The sequence below is a fragment of the Lytechinus variegatus genome, chromosome 5 (assembly GCF_018143015.1).
Source record: "Lytechinus variegatus isolate NC3 chromosome 5, Lvar_3.0, whole genome shotgun sequence".
NCBI classification, from domain to species: Eukaryota; Metazoa; Echinodermata; class Echinoidea; order Temnopleuroida; family Toxopneustidae; genus Lytechinus; species Lytechinus variegatus.
This window is the reverse complement of record NC_054744.1, coordinates 38,987,142-39,015,140: the sequence shown is the minus strand read 5'-3', so window position 1 is coordinate 39,015,140 and position 27,999 is coordinate 38,987,142. Positions and strand designations below refer to the sequence as shown.

General features: G+C 36.3%; 1 protein-coding gene across 1 annotated transcript; it reads right to left on the bottom strand.

Moving 5' to 3' along the window:
• Positions 1-27,999, bottom strand: LOC121416111 (DNA polymerase subunit gamma-1-like). The gene is given in 24 exon segments (XM_041609575.1): positions 1-231; positions 552-669; positions 2,545-2,796; positions 4,822-4,936; positions 7,106-7,113; positions 8,365-8,388; positions 8,830-8,841; positions 10,218-10,361; positions 11,091-11,197; positions 11,892-12,027; positions 13,053-13,224; positions 13,860-14,017; positions 14,629-14,718; positions 15,292-15,382; positions 18,184-18,405; positions 18,835-19,074; positions 19,729-19,911; positions 20,521-20,600; positions 21,181-21,324; positions 21,726-21,887; positions 22,553-22,748; positions 23,403-23,531; positions 24,006-24,747; positions 27,937-27,999. Coding segments are annotated over 23 exon segments (3,621 nt in total). The 5' UTR covers positions 24,710-24,747; positions 27,937-27,999; the 3' UTR covers positions 1-97.

The following is a 27,999-nucleotide window of genomic DNA, read 5'->3' as shown; positions in this document are numbered from 1 at the left end:
TAAAAGTTATATCAACTGTGATGACACAATGTAGCATTGCCAATTTGAGGAGTACCACGACCAACTTTAGCCGTTAATATATCTATGATGAAAAGGTTCAGCCAGCTGCCTTGACTGCATGTGGTCTACCATCCCTGTGTGTTTCTTGGTTCTTGTTGCTGGTTGATGATATTCTTGTCAGAGATCCATTGTTTGTTAGCTTCAAGATATCATAGATGTCCAAAGCCTCCCCTAACCAGACACAAGAAGAAACATAACAGAGTATAAGATTAATCAAGAGCTCATAGAAGCATCAAAGAAGAAATTTTACTCTTCTATTTCCTTTTCTTGCTGGGGTTAAAAGGGACAGGTGTGTATCTACTGGATCTCCAAGATTTGCTGTCCAAGAAATGGTGAAGTAGCAATTTAAAGCTTTTTTTTCCATTGCACAAAACAAAAAGAAATTAAATACTATATGCAACCCCTCCCAGCCCATCCCCTCTCCCTCATTCTATCTTTGCCTCCATTCCCCCCCCCCCCCTTCATCTCTTTAAGAGTGAAGCTTTTCTTACCTTTTGGTATACCATATCCCTTGTGTAGCCCATGAGGGTTAGATGGCGTCTTACAATCCATGGTGACTTCTTTCCTCAATACAGTATCAATGTCCACAGCACTGAAGAATGCTACAGACTGTAAACAAGATCAAAGATGACTCTTACTCATTTCATGATTCTGAGGATTTCTCAAAGTCTTCAATTTGGAATTAATTATCAGAGGTTTCTTAAAATGTACAGTAAAGTTGCATTTAGATTCACACAGAGATAGAGAAAAATAAATAAACAAAATATTTTACACCTCTGGAGAAGCAGACTGTCAGTCAGTGGTCAGCGTTAGCTTTATATTACAATGTTAGTTATTAGTCCACTTCTAAGCTGTAGAACAATCTGAACACCTTCCTGAAGACTGTAGCATCTGTGGACCAGCTCTTAAGGTCCATTTATGTTGCGAATGAAATTTGACTATTTTTTATTGCTTAACTGTTCTCTTTTGAGATGTTAGCACGGTTGGGTGATAATGCCTTGGAAGCCCACCTAAAAATACCTTGCTAGCTTGAAAGTTCTCCTACTACAGGAAGTAGCCTGCATTCTGAAGTCTGTTTGAACCTTGGCCATGGTCTACATGTAACTCTGTGCTAAAATTGTGGGAAGTTAAAATTGTCAAAATTTGGTTTGCATTGTATTTTTGTTTTCTTTATTGTGCTCTTTCCTCATACTTTAATGACACAGAAAACAATTTTAGATATCATTCCTAAACATTTATGAAATATTTGAGTGTCAAATGTGCTACTAAACTGAACCTGTACCTTTAGAGATTTGTGTCAAAAGTGGCTATCCATAGTTAAACCACAACTTTAGACCAAAATATAAATCAAACTAGAGTTCAGAATACTAGCTTCTGAAGTGATTTTTCAGAAAAATTGAGGTGGATTCTTGATTGCTTACTCCAAAGGATGTACACTTAGTGCCCTATCCACACTGAAGTCTTGTTAATTGTCCACTTAACCCTAAAAAGACTGGGGGGGGCTGATTCAGCCCCCCCCTCGACATTTTTCGCGACAAATCTGCTGCGCAAAATTTTTTGACCGTGTCGCTCGCTGACTTTTTACTTTCAAGTTTTGCGCAACTTTTGAGATCAAAATTGTGACCCCCAAGTACGCGGTTCCAAAATTACGCAACATTTCGTAAGTGCATGCAGACCCAAAATTACTCAAAAACGTGAATTTGTGTACAAATCCAATGCAAATAGTGTTCTTAGCCAAAATTCATAAATGTATCATTATTTTTCCTTTTACTGCTTATAATCAATCAATTTTATCTTCTTTATGGTCAAAATAAATTCCCCGACAATTTCCATTGAAAAAACAATAAAAAACAAAAAGTCGAAAAACAAAGAAGTACATAAGAAATTTAGAAAACAATAGAATACATAAGAAAATAAATTTGATTTTGAATTTTTTTTTTTAATCAATTTGATCTAGAGTATGTGAAACAAAAATTAGCATTTCAGGGGCATTATTTTATTAATTAGAACAAACTTATGATTTTACGCATAAATTAGCATAATTAATGTGACATGAGATTTTTTGCCAAATTTGATGTTATAGTTTTGTAGATAATGCCATGGGTAACGCGTGTGCCAATTTTCGACGCGATCACGCGATCAACAGCCGAGATCATAAGGGGGGGCTGAATCAGGCCCCCCCCCCCCCAGTCTTTTTAGGCGTTGAAATAGCCCAGTCTATTTAGGGTTAACCTCCCTCAAATACTAAAGTACTTTTTTGCTGCATGAGTGTGTTATTTATAGATGAGTGTTATCGTAACTTATATGTTTGTACTATTGATTAGTGTTATTATTTTTGTTCTTTATAAGCCTTGCTTCTCTGGGGTCACCTTCCCATCATTGTATTTACATATAATTTTGTTGTCAATTTGTTTTTATTATTTTTGTATTCGATGATTAAACAATAAGTTGAAAAGAATGAATAAATAATGACTGATTAGTTACCTGCGGAAGATCATTCATGCCCATGTTATAAGCGAAGACAGCTCTGGTGAGGAGATTGGTGATTTGCAGAGCCAAGGCTGCCCGATATCTATCTTCACTCTTAACCAGATAACGCACTTCATCATGGATACTAATGCAGAATCGTCCATCAATGTTGTACATTTCAAACAACCAACGCATGCACACCAGCATCAGATGGAGGTAGTCCACTGCTGAACTCTGTACAACCCAGTTCACTCGGCTCGTTAAAAACTGCAAAGGGATTTAAACAGTTGACATGATTGGTATACTTTCGTCAGACTTTCTAACTTTAGATAACCTTCATAAACAAACATACTTAGGTAATGTCTTATTACCACAGCAAGTACAGTCCAACCTCTCTTATCCGGCCTCCAATCATCTGGATCTTTCAATTATCCGGACGCACACTTGCCAATATTTTTTTTTAAATCTGAGATTAGATTTGAATCTAAAATCAAAATTCCTACCCAAACTCACTTCCATTACATACATTTTCAAATATACTTTACCTACAACCTCATTATTTTTTATGAAAAGAAATTACCCAAATCACCGAAAAAACTTATAATTTATTATAAAACAGGATAATTTCCCAGTAGTCTAACAATGACTGACTTTGCAAAGCTGCGATGACTGCCATGATGATCCAATTTCCAGACATGGTTTCATATAGTCATTCTCTTTCTTTCAAGGGCAACCTATCAGTTTCATTTCCATAATAACATGCCTACAATTTGCACTGACACTGCAGTGAATACTACCCACTACAGTAGGCATTGCGGAGACACAGCTGCGTGTATTAAAGATTGGGTCTCCCAGATCCGCATAAATCCTTATCCGGATTGGTGATGGACCCAACGTGTCTGGATAAGAGAGGTCGGACTGTATGGGGATCTGATCGATAATAATAATGGTCAGTTCTTGTATAGCACATAAAACATTATGAATTACGTCTATGCGCTTCCAAAGGACTTGGATATCATTACCCCGGCTGTAGCTGAAGCAGGTTTCACACGCTTGCCATTTCAAGGAATAAATTCCTGCCAGGTACCCATCAAGAAAGACCACATACTTTTAAGGCAAAGAAGGGTTACAAAAACAAGTGATTTTGCAGTTTTTCTAATGCTTTTCTTGTGGGACAGCTTATCTTTGCAGATGGAAGTGGGAATAAGGTCTACAATAGTGGTACTCTGAGTGAAGAATGGAAGTGCTTTTATAGTTAGGTGGTTTTGACTCAAATACAATAGCACACATCCTGCTCATAATCAGCTGTCCTGATAATAGAACAAAAAAGCCAACTCTTGTTCCAAGTGATAATCTCTCTATTATAGAGTTTCAGTAGACTGGTTTCACTATACACCATTTATTCTTTTGTGTTGGTCCAGAAATGGACCAGCCAAACTTTGAGAATGACAGTGTAGGTGGAGTGTAGAGTTTGGACCAACAAACCCCAACAAAAGAATACATAGTATTCTGTGAATGCATTTCACTCTTCTTCTTTGCCAAAGAAAACCTTCACCAGTAATTACCATAGAATTCTCCCAAATGAAAGGATAATTTGAATTTTCACACATGTGAACATAATAAGAGTGAGCTACATGACATGCACATGTATTACTTTATGTCAAGATTACAATCATACATTTTCTACAAAGAAAGTACTTGGTAATCACATGTTAAATATCAATTATGAAATAAATGGAAAGAGGAAAAAAAAAACTAATGAGGACAGAGAAAAGGTGAAAAACGGGCGTAAAGAAAAAACCCTTACAAGTACTGGGGGTAAGGGAATTACATTAAACATAAATGCCAGTTGTGGCAATGATGTCAAAATAAGTTCATACAGAATCCAATAAAATGACCACCTAAGTGACTGTTTTCATTGACCCAAAATATGTGCAAAACGATTGTAGAAGAAATAGTGTAATTGCTGAGAAATAAGTAAAATAAGCATTCAAATTAAATATTGTTTTTTTTTAATTCAAGCCATAACAACACTGTCCCACATGCTAAAATCTGCGTTGGTGATCTACAGAATGACTGTTTATCAGCTTAGATTACAGCAGCAGATCAAGATCCATGACGATACATGTAAAGTGACAATTAATCTTGGTTTTACAGATTTTCTTGTGAAATAAGTGTTTACTGTAGCTATTTTCAATTTTATCTAATGGCATGTTAATAATATCGGGAAACTAAAATTTCATATGAATTTTGATTTATTTAGTTCATGCAATATAAGCTACCTTGGCATACCTCATTATTAACTGTATCTGGTTGAAGGGCTCTGCTGATACTGCACTGTAAGACTGGTGTCTGAGGATTCTCTGACTGTGCTATCTCTTCCAACCCGTTAAACATGGCTGACTCACTGAACAAGAAAAAAAATACAGCAGTCATCACTAAGAAGACTTTTTCACTCATGAAAAGATTACATTATTTTCTGACCGTGTCATTTCTTCCATCCAATCACATGACTGAAAGGCCCGGTCCCACTGGCCGATAGACACAACACGCATGCATAAATGACACTGAGGACAAACAAAATTTTGGAGGGGGCTCTATCTGCTCCAGAAATTGACGGAAACTCTTGAAAACAAAAAAGAATGGACATGAGTAGTATGTAGCGGGGATGTTTATCGGAAGCCTAGCGGATGAAAGCCGAAGAACAAGGATGACGGGTCCACAGGTGTTCCTGGGTTTTTTTAATACATTACTAATATATAAGAGATGCATACGCTTACACCCCTTCTATTTCCGTGAGACTAACGATACACTGACATTCCATGTACCTTATCTTTCCCCATTTCTGTTCCAGCAGCAGTAAATGAGTTGCGATAATGCTCAGAGGATGCAGAGAGGATACAACAGACGTTCAGTGGTTTATAACGGACATAGAACGTATCTTGCTTTTATGTGTTGCAGATTTACATTGTACACAGCAAAATGTTGATCCATTCTAAAAGTATTAAGCAGCTCAAAACCTTTTTTGCGCAGATTAAATCATAGTGGATGGATGGTTAATAGATAAAGCGTATCAAATACGTACTTAAGTACACAACAAATGCATAGCGCTTCCCAACGGATGACAAGAACTTTTTGTTTTACATCCTCTTTGCATTTGTAAGTGTAGTGGGACCATGCCTTAAACAAGATAAAACACAGCATTCAGCATTGAATTAAAACTATGGTATTTTTATACATGAAAATTTTTTATAATTTTTTTCATAATTTACTTCATTGCAAATCACATTTTTTAGGATGTCAGACTCCCTATCATCAAGTTGATGTCCAACAGTTAGAACATTGAACAAAATGTTTACGAACAACGAGAAAAGGTGCATGTCCTCATACAATTGATAATAATGGTAGAGTATAAACCTGAAGTGATATCTGAATTGTTTTGTCAATACTTTGCATCTGTACAGTGCTGCTGGTGAACTCCCAGTTGAACCTACAGAGTGTGAATATGCAATTCCCCCTTTAGAAACAGTTTCTATACAGGAATGTACTATTAAAGAACTGATCACACAATTACCTAACGACAAGTCCCCTAGACCGGATTGTATAATACCACGGCTTCTAAAATCTTGCAAAGATGTAATTTCTCCTATTTTGCTCCAAATATTTAATTTAGTGCTTGTAAATGGTAAACTTCCTGTTGCCTGGAAACAAGCTAATGTTACGCCTGTTTTCAATAGTGGTGATAAATCAAACTTGAAAAATTACAGACCTACAGCACTAACATCTATAGTTTGTAAACTGATGGAATCCATTATGGCGAAATCTATCAGAGCCCATTTGGATGACTACTGTCTGGTGAATCCCCAGCAGCACGGGTTTATGAAAGGTCGTTCATGTGTAACACAATTGATGAATGTAACTAATGCCTGGTTCGATGTTATGCCTCACGATGTACTATTGATGAAGTTAGCTACACAGTTTAATATATGTGGTAATATCTGGAAATGGCTTAAGTCTTTCTTACAAGACCGTCAACAGCGAGTTGTTTACAAAGGCTATTACCCAAGTCGGTACTCGGTTACTTCTGGAATACCACAGGGTAGTGTAATCGGCCCGCTCCTGTTTGATTTACTCATTAATGATATTTTTTCTAGAGTCATGTCTGGCTCTGGTCAGATGCTATTTGCTGATGACTCATTGGTTTTTCGTGCTATCCATACCCAAGAGGACGAAAATTTCTTGCAGTCTGATCTGACGGCAATCAGTGACTGGTGTAAGAAAAACGATATGAAACTTAACACTTCCAAATGCAAGGTTATGTGAATAACCCAAGGTAGGAATCCTGGGCAGCCTCATTACCATATCAACAACTCAGCTCTCGAGGTTGTCTCAGAGTTCAAATACCTTGGTGTTATTTTAAACAGTAGAATGACTTGGTCAAATCATGTTGATTATGTAGTATCCAGGGCAAACCGTATGTTAGGTTTCATTATCAGTGTGGCAAAGCATCTATCCAGTGACACTTTAATGTGTTTGTATAAGAGCCTTGTTCTCCCACTCATTGAATATGGGCAACCTGCCTGCCTGGTTCATACATAGTAAGGGACATATTGATAAAATTGAAAAAATACAAAGGCGAGCAATGCGCATTATCCTCAAGCAGAGAAGACAGGAAATGGAGTATCCCATACATCTTCAAAACTTGAAGTGGTACACCCTCAATTCTAGACGGAATTATCTTTTGATGAGTTTTATAGTTAAAGTACTATTTTGCCTTATAAAATGTGAAGCTGTTGAATATCATATTCATATTAATCCCAGATATTCTGAAGTGATTCAATTCAAACATCTAAAAGCTCGCACCCAAAGATTACATGGTTCTGCTGTTCACGCATTTCCTCGTGTGTGGGATTCACTACCTTCTAATCTAAAGGTAGATATTGTACTACAAGCTTTTCAAACCTGGCTTAATAAATTAAAACAACAGGTATTATCAACCGGTTGAATGTAAATTCATTTTATTCTTTAACTAATTCAAATTTACATGTAAGCTCTGACAGCTTTCCAGATTTGTAAGCTTCATATTGAACACTGAACAGTGTACATGAGACTGATGTGTATTTTTTTCCTTAATTAATAGTTCCAAATTCCTTACATTGATCATAATCATTCTCAGTATACATCAATAAATTTATAATACTTGTTTTTGGTCATATATTGGGGGTGGGGAGTAATCTCTTGTCTCAATCATAGTGTTGGCTTCTCAGCCTACATTAATGGGGTCTAATAAAACTTAATTTATATGTTTATCATTTTGTACACAAGCTAAATCATTTTATTGCACAGTGCCCTCTTCATTCATACTGTGTCAATCTGGGCACGTGCTCACATTTAATTATTATTTTTATTTATTTATTTTTTATTTTTCTCATGAGCTATACTTCTACCCAGGTTGATTCTTTATTTGATTCTAATTTAATTTGTTGTCATCTTGAACAACTGTATAGTTGTATTTTACTATTTTGTGTTACATTCATGTTATTTTTGTAAAGTCACAAGGATTGGAAAGGAAGTCCTTCGGGTTATAGTTATTTAGTTAATCTTTTTCCTTTCCCAGCATCCATGTGACTCTCCTTATTCTATTGTTTGTATATGTTGTATATATGTTTGATTATGCCAAATAAATAATAATAATAAAATTCACTGGGAACTCTCTTCATACTGATATCCACAATGTTAGAACTTATGGGTGGAAGAAAACTCCACATGTGTTTTGAAAATTATTTCTTCACATCAAGCCCTTTCTTTAAGTCCGTAATCAATGACATGAAAGACCTTTATTTACCTTCCTCCTTCCCACTTCCTCCCATCTGTGATCTCAATGTGTTGTGGGCTGGAATATATTGGCCTAGATATCAATTAACGAGAAGCAGAAGAGAAATTTGTACTTTTTAGAGGAATACTCATTGTTCAAATATGTACAAAACAAATAAAATCACAAGTCAATTTTACTGCATTGCAAGATTTACAATACAAATAATACCAAGACAAATAACTTTCATCTTCAATTTTCATGTTTTCTTATGACAGAGCTTGTTACACTTGGGTGAGGGGAGGATTCATCTTATTCTAATGCATGGTCAGTATAAGGTTAACTTTAGATTTACTAAACATTATTATCATTATTTGTTTGGCATCACCTGGGCCTGGGAGGCGAAAAGCGAACTGAATCACTATGACCCGCTGCAGGTCTCTCCTCCCGATATAACTGATTGGGGGAGTGCAGGTGGACCACTACACCAGGGTTTCCCCCTACTCTTATACAAATAGTGCACTGGGTTCTTAACGTGCAAAGGTGGTGACTCTCCTCGACACGGGGCCTCCATCTAACATCCTATCTGAGGGACAGAATGTTTTTCAGTGTAACATAGCCTGCATCTATGAAACATGGGAGAGACATTTACACACAACGCACTGGCTTCAGTCATCCGCCCAGGGTGGACTCAAACCCACGATCTTTGGTCGATGGGCAGACGCGTTACTGACTGAGCCAACAACGCTCTCTTAGTGAAGGCATTTGCCAAATTAACCAGTTTTGAGGAATACTGATATTTGAAGATGAGATTTTTAGGTTGAAATATGGGGAAAAAGAAAAGATGTGACTATGAATTTGATACTTCAGAAATGTGTCATGTCTAAAACATAAATTGTTTCTAATTACTTGTACTGAAAATGGTGAAAATCAAGTCTGAAATAGCTTTAAGACACCTTATCAAACGTCTAAGTTTAAGTTGCATCTTTCTCGCAGGAATCCTGCAAGCAGATTTTCATAATCAATACTCACATTTCATCAAAGACAAAAAAAAGTGAGAATGCAGGAAAGTTGCAATGAAAAGACACAGAGCACCCTTGTAGCGAAATTCATGCTATTAGATGCAGCACAGCATTTTGACAAGTGAAATAACTTGAATTTGCCAAAATAACAAAAATCAGGAGGTACTCTTCATTTACATAACTTCCACATGCTTGACTCACTCTTTAATTTGTGATTTCTTGGCCAATATCTTGAGTTCTTCAAGTGAAACCCAACCATCACTCTCCTCTGTATCCAAATCAACCTGTTCAGCTAAGCTCTGACCAGTAGATGAAAGATGATACCTACAAACAATATGACATGAACATCACATCAAAGTCATTACTGTACACACACGGTGTTTCAAAGCTTACAATTACCATATTTCATTTAAATACAAGTTGTACAATAAAACAAAATGAAGCTATCTCTCATGTCAGTTTCATAATATACAGTTGAGTCACCCAAATAACAGTGACAATCAAAAGGGAAAAATATGTGCTTTTACAGTTTAATATTAGCATGTATGATATCATAATCAGAACTGAATAATAGAAACTAATTCAAACAGTGATAATGCAACATTTACATTTGAGCAGATCGAAAACACAGACAGAAGTTTGATTTACATATTAAGTGCCACATGCAAGAGAGCACCAAATCATGAACATACAAGAGCTTCATGTAATAACAAAATAATTGTATTCTTTTAACTTATATTGTAAATTGCTTTATTTTACTCATGTTCTGACAATATTATGATCGCTTCTATGTTTTATCATTAATCATTGTTATTGTTTATTATTAACATCTAAGAAAAAATGAAAGAGTGAACTCACAGTCTTCTTCCTTTGGTTGCTATATAGATATCCCTTGCTTTCTGCCGAGCTTCATCCTGAGTTAGCCTGTGATTGAACTGGATTAAAAGCCTCAGGGCAAACTTCTCTCCTGCTCCATAGATACGACCATAGTTGATAACCTTGGCAACATAAAATATACAACACATGGTGTTACTTAGCTCTTTGTTCTGTACATTTTATGAAAGCAAATGCTGCCTGATTATTTTGAAGGTGGTGTGGCCAAAATTAACATAGTGGCAAATCACTTTGAAAACAAGAAAATTAAGAGTAATCAATTTTTTTTTCGGGGGGGGAGTGAGAATGTGATTAAGAACTTGTATTATACACAAATGGAGTGGCGCAATGAGCCCAAACAAATTTTGATGGAGGCCAAACAATGCGTGTGTGGCAAAATTTCTTAAAAGTCACCAGCAAGCAAAAAGTTTGAGCTTTCTATAACGAAACTCTAATTTTGTGATAAATATTGACAGAGTGTTAAGAGTATATACACCTGTCCCTCCCTCACCCCCCTTCTTTTCCCTTATTTTTCTTGGACGGGACGTTTCTGAGGGCCCCATCTGTACACCAGCGCACACACACCCTCTCCTCCACTCTTCTTCTTTTTACAAGATAATATCCTCATATGAACAGAGCCTTACCTTAGCATGATCTCTGCTGATACCAACAGTTGAAGCAGTCATACTATGCATGTCTGTGCCTTCTTCTTTTTACAAGATAATATCCTCATATGAACAGAGCCTTACCTTAGCATGATCTCTGCTGTTACCGACAGTCAAAGCAGTCATACTATGCATGTCTGTGCCTTCTTCTTTTTACAAGATAATATCCTAATATGAACAGAGCCTTACCTTAGCATGATCTCTGCTGATACCAACAGTTGAAGCAGTCATACTATGCATGTCTGTGCCTTCGCTCTTCTTCCCTTGTAACATCATCCAACTAAATGCTGTACAACCTGAATACAAACAAATAGACGAAACACTGAGATAATATTCATCTACAGTGCATAGCTACTCATCCATAGATAAACCAACTCAATTTTTAATAGGTTTTAAAATCCATATTTTACCCACTCACAGCACCATAGATTGGATGGCAAACATCATTTAGGACATTTTTTTTCATCCAATCAAAGGCACGTATTTAGAACTTGAATTCAAAGAGGTATCCAACTTGCCAGAGAATGCTTACTTTCAATGCAAGCATATTGTCGGCGGTCATCCAAACCGTCGTATCAGTCAATTTTGGTTTTAAAAAATCAAGTTTGAGATCTTTGCAGAAAACAAAAAGTACAAGTCCTACAGGGTACTTTATTCATAACCTAATTCTTAGGCAGCAATTTATTTTATTTTCTGAGATATGACAGGATTTTCACAGTGATGCCATACAAATTTTTAATAAAATGCGCAAATACCATTGGAAACGTGTACTGTATTGAGTGATATAATGCTTTGACTGACCGCGATTTCAATGCGCGCGTTCAACCAAACCGTCGTATCGGCACTAGGCACTACATTGACTTTGCACGTGAAAATATTTCTCTCATTATCACCACAAAATAAAGAATCATTTATAACATTTGTTCAGATAGAAATTGTCACTTAAGTGGGAAGGACAAGCTAATCATCAAATATTTGGAAATAGATTACCATGGAAACCAGCAAATGTTTTATCTCCAAGGAGTGCTGCTATCCAGAGTTCTTGAGAGTCAACGTCTGCACCTACAAAATGATATCCTGGAGGACACTGGACCATGGACTTCAACTCACTCCCTACTCGATCAGTCTACAATGAATGACATTCAGAAAAACAATGTCAGTAAGATTTAAGATTCATTGAGATGCAACATATCTTAAGTCTGAGTCACTTTGGAAAAAGATAATACAAGGGGAAGATCGGACAGTACATAGAGCACGCAATGAAACGCTTGGGAAGAGCGCCTGACAGCGTTGAGTAAGAAAATGTAATAACCTTTTTTACCTTTGCGTATATATAGTTGTGTACAAATCATATGAGAGAAATAGTGAAGGGGTGAATGAATATATAATTTTTACATTTAAAGATTTTTTTCTTCAAATTTTTTTGCTTAAATAAGAGATGAATATATTTCAGAGTTTTCTGGGTTATAAAAGGTGGAATTATTCCCATACGCTGTCCTTGTGCCATCTCCCAAATCCCTTCTCTCATTTTCCCCATGTTTTATACACAGCATGTGCCAATGTGCGGTGCTTTACTTACTCAACGCTAGTGGGTGCCCTTCCCCATGAGCATTTATCGAGCGTTTCAAATAATCGCTCAAGTGTCCCATCTTCCCCTTGTAGTATCTTTGCTTTTGATCATATCATTCAGCAGGAATTCAAATTTATAGGCACCTTGTCGAAAGTCAGAGCTGCATCTTTTTCGCAGGAATCCTGCCAGAAGCTTTTCATTACAAATAATATCACAATAACCAAAAAAACAAACAATGGAGACGGCAAGAAGGCCGCAATGAAAAGACAAATAACATCCTTATAGCGGGATTCCTGCTATAAGACATGGCAGACTTTTTGACAAGTTGCTTTAAAGACAGAGGGCAATAAGAAAGTTAATGTGAAATTCCAAATGTGGTGAAGTCAGTGAAAGTTGATCTACGTGACTTTTCCAAACCTTTTACAGCATTCAATCAATATCAGTAAGCATGCATTGCAGGGAAAGTACACAGATAAACTTAAAATGAGACCACTGAAAACTAAATATCCATTCTAAATGCCAAAACAAAATGCTGAAATAACTCCTAAAAATAAATGCTTTGCATAATTAAGTGAACTTACTCGAGCATTACTGGCAGTCAACCATGTTGGTTCTACAGCTCTCCTAGTAACCGTTCCTGCAGTGATGACCCTTGGAATGATAGCTCCGTAGAAACCATCATCATCATAATCAGGATTCCTCCGAACTGAAAGTGGTAGATCACCTCTTTCAAGGCCTACAACCATCTGAGAACTAAATATCAATTAACAGTATGGTTCATGGATAATCAGAAGGGAAAGGCAATGCTCATTCAATTTTTGCTAACAGCATTCACTCCTTGATTAAAAGTGTATCTGGATACCTACTGCACCACAGATAAAGCCCTCAAGACAGATTAATCATAAACGCCTGTTGTGGCAACGATCTGAAAATGAGCTCAATCAGAATCCTATAAAATGACAAAATGTTTATATGCATGTATTTGTATAAATAAAAGTATTTGCCAAATTATTCTTGTATAAAATGCGTGATTAATGAGAAATTGATGAAACAGCCATGGCATTCCAGCCAGGTGTTGTGTATTTTCCTCAAGCAATAATACACTGTCCCACAAGTGCTAATTTGTGTTGGTGAGCTCAAGCGTGGTCATTTTCTAGCTTAGATTTCATGATTTCAAAGAGTGAGATGAATATAAATAAACCATATAAAAAATAGCATAATATGATCACAATTAATCATGCTTTTAAATACATTCTCATGAAATCATTGTTTGCTCAACTTCTCTATGTAGTTTTAACAAAACTTAGAACGGCTAAGGACAGATAAGGCAACCATTCCAGGGGTCTCAATTTGGGTTAATGACAAGAATATAGAACTGTTTCTGTTACCTAATCCTCTTCTGTGCATTCCTCCAGAATGAGATGAACTTGTTGATTTCCAGGATCCTGTTGGCCTGAGCCCCGCCCCCAGATCCCAGGGTTCCATCCTCTACCTTGTTCAAGAAGTCCTTAGCGAGGGGATTACCCACATTGAACTCTGCTCCATCCTATATGACATAAAACATCTTGTTAAGCCCTCTCCAGACAAGCCCAAAAATATCAAGAACAAGAAGCCTTTCTTTTACAAAATATCAGTAGCTGTTATCTAAAAGAGTTGAAAGATTGATTTTATAATGAGCAAAAATTCTGGGGCCCTACCAGCCGGTTGCATAACACTGCGCAATCATACCAAACTTAAAGGTCAAATGCAAGTGATGCACAATAAATATCAACTGTTTGATTGATTGTAACATGAAATGAAACAGTCCCCCTTATCAGACGACCCCACATACTCCAGAAGGGGATTACCCATATCAAACTAAGAGCAATCCTAATCATTTCAATAGCATAGTGGTCCCTGCTCTACATCTCTACATGTTATAGTGCTCCACAATATAGTGATCAAATATGATAAGGCTTGAAGAACGAACAGAATACTTTGTAACAAATCTATGGTCAACCATGTAGGGCCTATAGACCATCTGCGATTTTTAGCTACAGTAACGATGTTGCTGTTAAATAGATATCAGGGTGAAAATAAGCTGCTGAACTAAACTCTTACATCTACTTTCAACATTGTACTTGAAGTGACCCAATATAGGAGTGAAATAACTCATACCTTGTGAGGTAGTTTGTAGAACCAGCATCCTGGAATGTTGATGTCTTTGACAGGAAGTCTTCCACTATGGCTTGGAGGTGATCTTGATGTCTAAATAACAAACATACAATGACAATATAATATCTCCTTTAATCCAAGTAAAATCCTTCCGGGATTAAAAAGTACCAATAAAAGATGTTCAGAGAATTTGTTTGAGCATGCTGAAACAGAATTGAGCCATAGCCATCACAATATTCATTTGTCTCTGCTATGGATAGGTGTATGGTGAAGGATTTATATATACAAACCAAATAATTTTATACACAAATTATTCTGAAGTAGTGTGAATTCAATATTAAATTACACTTTAACTATAGATTATATAATATATTCATTATTGAGAGAAGAGTAGATGTAAATATGCCAGCAAAATTATTGTTGCATCGAAGCATAGTGAGGTAAACATAATATTAAAGGATGATAAAATACATGTATATTACTTCTTTGTATTTCAAGTTCAATTTGACAAGAAAAAGATAAGAAAATCTCAGTAGATTTATGTTTTGATCTTGGATATTATTGTTTAATAAATACATGTATATCAATAATCTAGTATTAGTGACGTTAACCTTCATATATAAGTCATTTTTTAAAATTATTTTACTACCCCAAACTGAGTCATACCTTGGAAGTAATTCCCTTTGCAGTAATTTCATCAGCAATATCATCCCTGGAAACATTATCAGTCTGGGAAGACATCATGTCTTGCAGACTCCTGCAGGAGATAATAATATAGGGTATTTATACTGCGCACATATCCACCTTGTAAGGTGCGCAAGGCGCTCCTATATCAATCAATCACAATGAAGTGTCTTTGACAGTGGTTGCCACTGACATATGTTATAAGCTATTGAAATGATTGTATGTGATCGGTTGAGAGCATATCTGTAAGTCAGCCAACTGAGGAGAGGATGCATACAATCCGAAGAAAGATTGGAACATTAACCTTTGTGTGTTTAATATGGAAACTCAATGTTCCAAGTTTACCATAACTAATGTTTTCTTCTGTCTATTATCATTCCATCATGGCATCAGTGCATGGGCATGTCTCCTTCACAGAAAAATAAGAGCTTATATAACACAAATTGATTTACATATCACACTCAACTTGAAGAATGAAGAAAACCCTATGTTAGACTGAGAATACAATGTTTCAAACCATTTCACTATTAAAGTAAAATAAAACATCAATTTGTTACATTTGCATACACTATCATTTTCCAATCAGGTCAGTTCTGGAGCCCAACATACAAAAAGTTGTGATTTATCCCATCAATCGCAACTATGGACGGCCAGCAACGTCAACATCTAAACAAGTGGAATGCCTCTGGCCGTCTCACCTGCATCACGCGGTTCAATATAGCAGCAGTGCTGACTTTGAAAACTACTCTTACTCGCACAAGATGTTCAGTGATACATGGTTACTCTTATGTCCACTTTTTATGAACTAGACCAATAAACCTACAGAGATATGATGGTTATTCAACAAAAAACCCCAACATGGCCAAAGTTCATTGGCCTTACATGACCTTTGACCTTGATCATGTGACTTGAAACTCACACAGGATGTTCAGTGATACTTGATTACTCTTATGTCCAAGATTCATGAATCAGATCCATAAACTTTCAAAGTTATGATGGTAATTCAACAGATACACCCAATTCGGCCAAAGTTCATTGACCTTTGACCTTGGTCATGTGACCTGAAATGCCCACAGGATGTTCAGTGTTACTTGATTACTCAAATGTCCAGGTTTAACGAACTAGACCAATAAACTTTCAAAGTTATGATGGTAATTCAACAGATACCCCCAAATCGGCCAAAGTTCATTGACCCTAAATGACCTTTGACCTTAATCATGAGACCTGAAACTTGCACAAAATGTTCAGTGATGCTTGATTACTATTATGTCCATGTTTCATGAATCAGATCCATAAACTTTCAAAGTTATGATGGGAATTCAACAGATACCCCCAGTTCGGCCAAAGTTCATTGACCCTAAATGACCTTTGACCTTGGTCATGTGACATAAAACTCACGTAGGATGTTCAGTGATAATTGATTAACCTTATGTCCAAGTTTCATGAACTAGGTCCATATATTTTCTAAGTTATGATGACATTTCAAAAACTTAACCTCAGGTTAAGATTTCGATGTTGATTCCTCCAACATGGTCTAAGTTCATTGACCCTAAATGACCTTTGACCTTGGTCATGTGACATGAAACTCTAATAGGATGTTCAGTAATACTTGATTAACCTTATGGCCAAGTTTCATGAACTAGGTCCATATACTTTCTAAGTTATGATGTCATTTCAAAAACTTAACCTCAGGTTAAGATTTGATGTTGACGCCGCCGCCGCCGTCGGAAAAGCGGCGCCTATAGTATGGCGTAGTATACAACATTCCTTGCCAGGGATGTGACGGGTCTTACATCGGAGAGACAGCCCGACCGATAGTTGAACGCATTTCTGAACACAAGCGCGATGTTCGGTTACAGCGAACCGACACATCCGCGGTGGCAGAACATGCTTGGGAGAAGCAACACCACCCAGATTGGGAGGGTGTACATTGCATTGCCAAAGAAAGACATTGGTATACACGCAGGATTAAGGAGGCTATTAGTATACGTCTTTGTCCTAACAATTTCAACAGAGACAGCGGGATCGACATCCCCGATTTCTGGATGCGAACCATCCGACAGCACAATACCCCCTTACCTGGCAGTGCACGCCGACCCGATTGTTCCCGGCCCCGATCGAGGGACCGCTCAGCCAGTCAACCCCCGCCCACGGGAAACTAGCGAGCCCGCCAATTTTGGTCTCATTTGCATATTGCCGACCCACGGCGTATTTGCATATACCCCCGGCTTATTTGCATAATTCCTGACCAATCACACAACGGATCAGTGCCCACCTATTGTTCTCGCATTTGTGCGTACGGTCTTGGAGGTTAGTATAAATAGAGTACGATATCGGACAATCCGTGTCACTTGATAAAGAGTTGCAGCGGCACTCGAAAGCTCGTGAACTTGTAAGCTAGTGAACACTTTTTGCGAGAGTGATCACGAATTTCCTAGAAAGCCAGTGAACACTTTTTGTGAGAGTGATCACGAATTTCCTTGTTGACCATAGTAGATTGCGAGACAAATGAATACCCTCTAGCGATTATTTCAATCCGCAATAATGAACCTATTTAGTATCCACTGTTTTCTTTACAATTCAGTATGCTTTTCTTTTTATTCATAAGACATTGAGCAAATTTCCTGAAGAAGAAATAATGACACTGATGAATTTCCAAATACTTATGATTGACTGAATCAATCGTAACTCTTTGTAAGACAGGGCACTGGACCCCACAGCACAAAGCTTAGCAAGTGATCCTGGGGCTTTATTTTATGATTGATCATACACAATAATCAATGCAATCAATCATAAAAATTAGCCTCACAGTCACTTGCTATTAAAGCTTTAGGTTACAGGGTGCTGATTACAGATCAATTCTATCACACTCACTTTAAAGGGAAGGAGGGTCCAGGGTCAGTTCTGGGTTGATATTTACTCTCTGGTCTGCCAGGCACCAAGTAGCCCCACCCATGCTTACTGGTGTAGTGTAATGGATACCCATCCCACGTAAGACGCAGGAGCTTGGGAGTGATCCTAGTCTGTGAGCTGATCAGAGAAGGTCCAGGAGACCAGTCAGCATGAGACTTCTTGGGGCATAGCTCTCGGAACCAACTGCAATGAAGACAATGATAGTAAATAAACATCAAACTGTGAGGTTAGGAAGATGGGTTAAAGTATGTCAGAACAGTTTTCAACAATAATTGTCAATGTAGAAATCAATAATGAAGCATAAAATCTTCATGCCTCACTACATTAAGGTCAGTCATTCCAGAAGGGCTTGAGAAAGCAAACCGGTTTCATGACATATGCTACCTATGATAATTCATCATGGAAAATCAGCACTATCAGCCCAACATAAAAACCAAACATAATCCTAATTATCATACAAATTTTGAACCCAAATCCCAAAATACTATCACCCTGTTTTCTATTACAACAACAGCAAATGTCGCAGAAGCAAATACCAGATTAGCAAAATTACCTATTGTTCTGAATGAAAAAAAGATATTGCATTCAGTTGCCCAATTTCCTACCACTTACACAGGATATCCAGTCATATGCTGATTCACTTTAGGAATCCTTTCTGACGTCTTTAGTACATCAGCAACGCAAGTCTCTTCTGCATCTTCCTCACTTTCTTCCTCTTTCACTTCTTTCTCCTTGGAACATTCCTCCTGTTTATCTTTCTTCTTTGTTCTTTCTGATTGAGGGATGGTCTTCCTGAGCCTGTAATCATCCACTGACCAATCTAATTCCCAGAGCCATGGGTCTTCACGGTACCTGCATCAATTACACAAAAAATGCATCTTTGTTTTTGCTTTTTCTCTATCTAGAACTTTTGAATGATAAGGAACAAAACGTGTCCTATTTCTCATGACTAGATGCAGACGTTGCTTAATCAAACACGGAATAAACACAAAAAGGTGATATTAAGCCTTTGGTAGTGAAGACAATGGCGTTTGGTAATCCTACAACTATTACATCATATTTTCTATGTAATTTTAAGAAGATTCTAGCAATAAAAGGTAAATATGAATTTCGACTTTTGGTGTCTCATAGATATAACAATAAAGCAAGCGATAAAAAAAGCAATATCAAAATCTACATACTTATATGAAATAACCAAACTTTAGTTAAACCTGGGTTATCTAAAATACAAGTTTATGAATTGCCAGTTGCCCACTCATTCACCAATCAATAATACTTATCCCGCTGCAAAAAAAAATTCAAGTCGTGAAATGCAAATAGGAACATACAATGTTATAAATTTTAATAAATTCATTTATACATTATAGTTGCCATGAATATTGACAAAATATTATGAAGCCCAGCATTCCATAGAAATGTGGTTTAAAATTCTAGTTTAGTTCACCTTGGTGTCTTGATAACATATGCTGCAAGACTCAAAGACATTATGTATAAAGGATGACTCACTTATCCTGATGTAGCATGTTGCAAGCATCATTAGCAATGTGCATCAATGATTGTTTCATCTCTTGTTGAAGGTTGTCATAGGTCTCCTGGGCATCTCTCAGGTATCTGTCCCAGTTCTGATTGATAGGCAGGTAAGCCTGTCCCATCTCTAACATGGCTGCAAAGGTTACAGGGTGAGGGAACCTGGAAAATGCCATTACACAGAAAGACTTTAATAATAACAATAATAATAGTAATAACAACAATAATAAAAATAAAAAACAATTCTTGTATCAAGCAGATCACAAGATATAACATCTCTAGATCTATGCGCTTCAATAAGACCTAGATATAATAACCCGGCTTTAGCCCGACTACCTTACAATGCACAAGTATTTCTAGGAATTAATTCCTGCCAGGTACCCATTTCCCTCACCTGGGTTGAGTGAAGCACAATGTAGACCAATTTTTTGCTGACGGAGGTTACACCAAGGCTGGGACCTGGGGCTGGGATTTGAACCCACAACACTCTCTTGGGATGCTGTTCACAAGTGACCTTTGACCTGCATGAACTTTCAGCATTTTTCTGGTCTTCATGTGCTACTATAACAGAATTCCCTTTCAGGAAATCACAATTTTAATGACTTCGCATTGTTCTGGAGCTTACCATGAATACAAACAATATACTGTGACAGGTTTGAATTCCTTAATGTCTTTGATAATAAATTGAAATGGATATACAAGATCTTGCTTTCCTTAGTGATTTTTGTATTGAAACTCATTTTCTAATCCTGCAGTCGTATACCTATTTACCTTTCAAGAAACATAGGAAGAAGCTTGCTGATAATCTGGTGTGTTGCAGCAACATCTTGAGCACAGTATGTCATTAGAGACTATTCAAGAATAAAATTAAAACAAATGAAATACATATTTGGAGAGACTAGTCTATAAGAACAAAGAAAAATCTGTTGAAATATATTTATATCACATTTGGAATGGACAAAGGACTTTAGATTTACTGAGAGTAGGTGGAGAAATTAATTAACATAGGCCTAAATAATGTTTTCTCTTTGCTACACCTTGTCTGCAGGTCTAGATTTAATCATGACTTCAATGAATTCTATTTTTTCTTTCAGATCACTTGATTTTGCAATAATTCTCCTCCCTATATCTTTTTTGTGTTTGTTTCATTGGTGGAGCAATTTTGCCTCCTATTTTGAACATGCTTAAATAAAAACGAAACAAATCATTCATATTCATATACACAAGGGAAAGTGATAAAAGTTTAAACAATAACATTCCAAAGTAGTAGGATGCTTTACTCTGGAAAAAGTCACAGTAAGGGAACATTGAACATGTTTGATAATTTCAAACAGAAAAAAACCATTAATTTATTGAATGAAATCTCTTTGGATGCATGAATGTGCTTTGAAAAGTTTGATATTTGATTTGATGAGTGTTAAATATAATCACCTGAAAGTCTGATCGAATATCAGTCATGCTCCCAGTGACAAAGGTGTCCCTCTTGCTCTTATCAAGTAGGCTGCCATCTTCATTATACAGTCTGTATACATCAGCTAGATTGTTAGGACTGCTTTCTGCTAACCATGCAGTGGCCTGTATACCAAATTATTGAATTCATGTGTTATTATAGATCCAACTGAAATGCATATATACAGATTATCACTAATTTGTTAAACAAATATTGACATTTTTTGTCCTACAATGGATTTACCTTGCTTGATTTTTTTTGAGATGTACTCCTAATTAAAAATAGCTAGATTGTAGATTACAAGGGTATTCTGGAGAGCAATTTGTCAACATATGCTGTCAGATCTGCCAACTTTTCTTCATTTTGATTGGCTGAGAAGCAGTTTCTATGGAAACTGTTGGATGAAAAGTCAGACAGGTCCTTTGGTAAAATGCTCCCTAGATTGAAATAAAGCAATCATTAATAAAAGATTATCAGCCTTCCACCAATACCAAAGTAATCCCTAAAATCACAAAAAAAAACTTACTGGAGTCCCAAAGGATTTCTTATTGTGCTTTTTCTGGATCCAGGGTGCAGCAGTACGCCCTCCCCCTCTTTCATTGACCTGCCACAGCGCCCTCTGGAGGGTCGTCTGACCTGATACACACATATGAAGGCTCAGAGTGTCCAGGAAACGAGTCTTTGTACCCTGGCAAGAAATCAGAAATGTTCAATGAATACAATGTAGGAGAAGTGTAATCATTTTACAACAGACTCAAAATACGAACAAGTTCACATACAACCTTATGATAATGGAAAGTTTTCATTATCAATTCTTTAACACAAGTTTCAAAAGCATTTTAACTGATAAGTGATTAAATTACTCTAAATGACAATTGTTGTAACAATCTAAGAACGGATTTCAACAGAATCCAATAAAAATAATCATACAAGTGTTGTACATACATACATAAAAAGTATGTGCCAAATTTGTAATTTCTTGACAAAATAAGCATTGCATTCCAGTGAGGTGCCAGGTCTTTTTCAAAGCATTACAAATACACTGTCAACAATTCAATCAATAGTGTGGTAGTTTTACAGCTTAGATTTTGTTGTTCCACAGTGTTACTTAGAGAATGGAAGAGAAAAGGGGATAAATACAGAGAACATGTGAAATCATTCAGGTAAATTGTAAAAAAGTCTGTGTTGCATCTACATATATTAGCAGGAATCCCAATCTTAAGGCACTTTGTGTCTTTTCATAGTGGCTTTTCTGCATTCTCTATTGTTTTGTCTATGATGAAATGTGAGAATTTATAATGACAGGGTACCTTACAGAGAGAGTGGTCTTGAGTGTAACAATATGTCTCTAACCTGCAAGAGATACTGTTCTTTGATAAAGCTTCTGTCAAAGCTGACATTATGTCCAACTATCAATCTCTCTGTCCATTTCTTACTGGGTGGTTTAATGGAGCCTTTCTTGGTCTCTAAAGGAATGAGATCTGGCAGGGTCATCTTCTGAGATAGGGAAAGATGATCTTCAATCAGTCGAGGACTACACCATGAATACCTGGTGAAAACAATAAAAAAAACAAAAGTAACTCCGATATATAGCATTAGAATGGATATACCACTCTTTCAACACAATAAAAAAAATCGTAATTTGAATGATTCCAGTGAAAAATAAGGCTAATGACGAATATTTAGCACGTGTGAAAACAAACTAGAACATTAGAATCACAAACGCTAATCACAAATTCAAATTCTACTCCGCAGGTGAATTCTAGTTAAGTTTCACTCAAATTGCAGTACGAATTCTGGGTGTGAAAGGCTTGACTGCAAAAACATCTTTTTGGTGAAGAGCTAAATTGACCTTTCAAGCACTTCCGTAGATAATACAATTGTCATGCACTCATCGTAGTTTGTATTTGCAATGCAGTGCATTGATCGACAAGTCACCAAGGACACATACCGCCTTCACTCTGGAATTAGAATTCAAATCACATAAGTGAGCATGTGAAAGGTCTGATGATTCTAAAGACCGATTGCAATCAATATTACAATGGTGATTGAAGATTCATGTGTGAAATTAGGAGTGAAAAGTCACATTTTCATACTAAATCTCAAAATAAGAAATGCTTTGTGAGAGAAAGTAAAGAAGAAATTAGATTTTATTCCCTACTTTAATAATCCTAACTTTATAATTGTGTGCTCTTTATTTTACCATGCACTTGTTGAAACTGCTACAGCCAACGTAGGATAATTGCCTTCAGCAACGCAACACTCCATATCAAAGACAAGACTTTGGTCTTCTGGAAAATCAACAGGAACAGGTGTCTCATTTTCAACATACCTACATGTAGTTGTGACAAAAATGTGAGAAATATTTTGGTGTTCAAATATATCTAGTAATTTTAAAATACTTGTCAAGTCCATCTTATAATCACTTTATGCCTTTTTCAGACCATAAACATCACCATGGGACCCTGAATTGAATTACCCGTAGAGAGACTACACTCCTTCCTATCATAAAACTGCCACAAGGCCTAACTAGAAAGTCAAGGAAAATCAGAATAGAAGGAAAAATAATTCATCACTAATATTCAATTTGCATGAGCCCAGTCTAAATGACTGTAGTCTTGGCATGTAATTAAACTGGTAATTGAAAGACATTGAAAACAGGCCTCAGTAGAAGAACTACATGTCGCAACAAAATCAAAAGAAATAATTGGTCCCTTAACCTCAACAAGCTTTTAAGCGTCTATCTCCATTTTATGTTCTTTTTTATGGTTGAAATAACATTACATGTACTTCATAAAACACTCACTTTGTCCATCCTTCTTTGAAAATCCAGTCTTCAGGCATGGGAGGGGGGAGTGTTTCTGCAAGTTCCTGAGCCATGTCAAGGTAGGAAACACTTTGCTTGTTGGCAAGAATCTGGAAATGCTCATCAATGCTACTACCAAAGAGCCTTGGAAGTTTGAAATCAACATCCGGTAAGACGGAACCTTCTTTTCCCCACAGCCCATGCTTCTGAAGATGTTGCTTGGTTTTCTCCAAGAGCTCATCATCAATGGATTCCGCAACCTCTTTGGCCTTTGACCTGCTTGAAGCCTTCCTGCGCTGGAAGTTGAATATCTGTTGATGAAGCTCTTTTGAAAGCATCTGAATGTTGATTGCATTCATTCTCAATTGGGAGGAGTCTGATGGCGAATCAGCTGGTGTCGATGATGATGGTGATGATGACGATGATAATGATGATGATGAATACGATTCCACTTGTTTGGAACTTGCACTGCCATCACTGGGCAAGTGTTTTCTGACAGACGATGTTGACAATGGTAATGAACCTGTGGATCCATTTAACTTTGGTAGTATTTTCCTAAGCAACACAGCATTAGGCGAGCAATAGAGATGCCTGTAATGGATTGATCTGCAGAAAGTGCATACTGTATTAACCATTGATTTCTTACAACTGTTTCCCACAATAGACATGTTGATGATGAAGGGCAAACCTGGCAGCTGAAGCATCTGTTGCTGACAAGGGGTTTCTCATTATCTGTTCATCCCTAGTGAATTAAAAAAGGTAGAAAGAAAACACAAATAAAAACATGGCAGTGTATATTGTATAATGCCACAAAATACTCTTTAGCGCAAGTCAGTCAGAAATATCTTTTCTGTATTCCAAATACATATTCAGCAGCGTGCAACACTGGCACCAGTCCGATGGTTCCAGACCAGTAAAAATTGCTGTCGGGCCAGTAACTTTTCAGAAATAGAAAATTGACTGGTCCGACATGAGTAAAAAATATATCAAACATATTTCCTTCTCTTTAGTAAATCAAAAGATTTTGTATATATATATGTTATCTGGTGGCCCCTTTTATAAGCCTTGCTACTCCAGGGTCACCTTACCATCATTGTAATTTCCCTTCATTGTTGTTAATTTTTTTGTATTGTTTCTGTATTTGATGGTTAAAAACAGTAAATTGAATTGAAATTGAATAACAAGTGGAACGCCTCTGGCAGTCTCACCTGCTTTACACGATTCAATATAGCAGCAGTGCTTTCATTGCTGCTATTGCTGCTATTTGCTGCAATTGACCCTAAATGACCTTTGACCTTGGTCATGTGACCTGAAACTTGCACAGGATGTTGAAGGTTATTTAATTGCTCTTAAGTCGAAGTTTAATGAACTAGATCAACAAAATTTTGAGTTATGATGACAATTCCACAAATTCCCCCAACATGGCCAAAGTTCATTGACCCTACAGTGACCTTTGACCTTGGTAATGTGACCTGAAACTCAAGCAAGATCTTCAGTGATACACCATTACCCTTATGTCTAAGTTTCATGAATTAGGTCCATATAGTTATGACAACATTTCAAAAGCTTAACCTTGGTCCAGATTTCGATATTGATTCCCCCAACATGGTCTAGGTTCATTGACCCTAAATGACCTTTGGCTTTGACCTTGGTCATGTGACCTGAAAGTCAGGCAGAATGTTTAGTAATACTTGATTACCCTTACATGTATATTTAAGTTTCATGAACTAGGTCCACATACTAAGTTATGACTTTTCAAAAACTTAACCTTGGTTAAAACATTACAAATAGATCAAACAATCAATATTAATTCTGCAGCTACCGTGGTTCAAGCCACGACCACTAAGTTTGATTCAGTTTATACATTTTATGTAGACCTTGTGACTTTTATTTTATTGTGCAAATTGATTTATATCAAATGTAGTGAATATATAAATTGTACTATCATTGTAAAGATTCAATGATAGAGAAAAAATGAAATGCATCGTTCCCAGGTTGTGTGGACTGTTTTCTTTGATCACACAGTACACACAAAATGAAGTAAAAAATCAAGCTCATAACAAGCTCAGATACAAAACAATAATTTTTTTTTCTCTTAATTGAATTCTCAAAATCTAGAGTATGCAGGCCCCAAGTTCACTTCTGTTGCAGCATACTGCAGCAGAAGATATCAAAGAAATAAAAAATGTCTTGTAAGAACATAAAGCCCCTTTCACAATTGACGTAAGACCATTTGCGACCTTTTGGTCGCGTGACAGACTGCAACAGGCATCAATCGCTTTTCATCTCATAAGTTCGCCCAGAGGCTTTCACAAATGAAACAACTGTTATACAACAAATCATCACAAACTGGACTCTCCAAAAAAGAAGTTCTATCTCGTTTGTTCTCCTTTTATTCTGTTTGAATCTTTTAATTTATTTCTCATTTTTCTTTTGCTTTGTTTGATTTATTCTTCATTTTTTTATTTTCCCTTTTCGTTTTTTTCCCTTTATTTTTCTTAACTTTGTCTTTATTTCTGCTTTTCTCTTTCTTTCCTTTTCTTTTTTTCCTTTTTCTTTCTTTCTTCCTTCACTTTTTTGTAATCTTTTTATTTCTTCCTTTATTTTTTTTTCTTTCATTCTCTCATCTTTATATATGCTTTTCTTTTTTATTCATTCATTTTCTTTTTCTTCTTTCCCTTAATCTTTAATTTTTCTTTCTTTAATTTTTTTCTTTTTCTTTTTTTTTTCTTATTTCGTTCGTTCGTTTGTTCATTCATTTTTTTTATTTCTGCTTTCTGACACTTGTTTTTGTCTTATTTACTTTCTTTCATTCTTATTTCACTCATTCTTTTTTCATTCATTCTTCATTTACTCTCTTTACTTCATTTCTCTATTAATTTTTTTCTTTATTCTTTCCATTATAAAAATGTTTTTTTCTTTTTTCTTTTCCCTGACTTTTTATTTTCCCTTTTTTGTTCTTTTAATTTCTTTCTTTGAATCTACATTTCTTTCCTTTATCTTTCTGTAGTCTTTATTTTTGCATTAACTTTCCTTTCATTTTTTCTCTCTCATCTTTATTTCTTTGCTTCTTTTTCCTTTTTTCTCTCTTCCTTCACTTTTTACATTTTTATTCCCTTTTTTCCCTTTCTTTCTTACTCTCTTTTGTTTTTTCTAACTTTTTTTCTTTTTCGGTTCCTTATTCATTTATCTTATCCTTTTCAATCTTTTTATTTTGTTCTTTTCTTTTTTTTTCGTTCATTTTTTTCTTCTTCACTTTATCACTGATAATCGTTCTATTTCTTTCTCCATTTTCCTTCTTTTATTCATTCTTTTTCTTTTTTAAGTTCTTTTTGCTTGCCTCTTTTGTTTACTGTTTATTTTTTTATTTTCTGCTTTGTTCCTTTCATTTTTTATTTATTTCTGCTTCATTTTGACCCTTATCTGTCTTCATACTTTAATACCTACTTAATTTCTTTCTTCATATTTTATTCTTTATTCGTACCAGCTTTATTTTTCTTTTCTTTCTTTCTTTACTTTGTGCACGTGTCTCAAAAAAATAGAATCAGTCATTGCGTACAAATGCCTAATTCGCGCAATGCGCCAGAAGCAGTGTACATGCAGCTTCTATGAATATGATAATATTAAACTGCCAAAAAAATAAAGTGCATTTATCTTAAAAATGGGACATGCATGCCATGCCTCATGCAGGCCCGCAAAGCCAAAGGCAAAGCTTGGGCTACTACGGCACGCTTTGCGGGCCGGTCCGGAGCTCCCTGCGGCCGCTGCCTGGCCAGGGTTAAGACGTTTCTGCATGCAGGCGACCACTTTATAAAGCTTTCTAAACCTCCATACATCCACACAAATTTGGAAAAACGTTTAAGTCTATAAATATTCATGCAAATATTTTAAAAGAGATTTCTATAATTTAGAAAACAGACGCATTTCTCACCGTATTCAGGAATGACCGCGATCCTTTTCAACTAGAGCGCGCTAAAGGTGTCTTACAGCACAC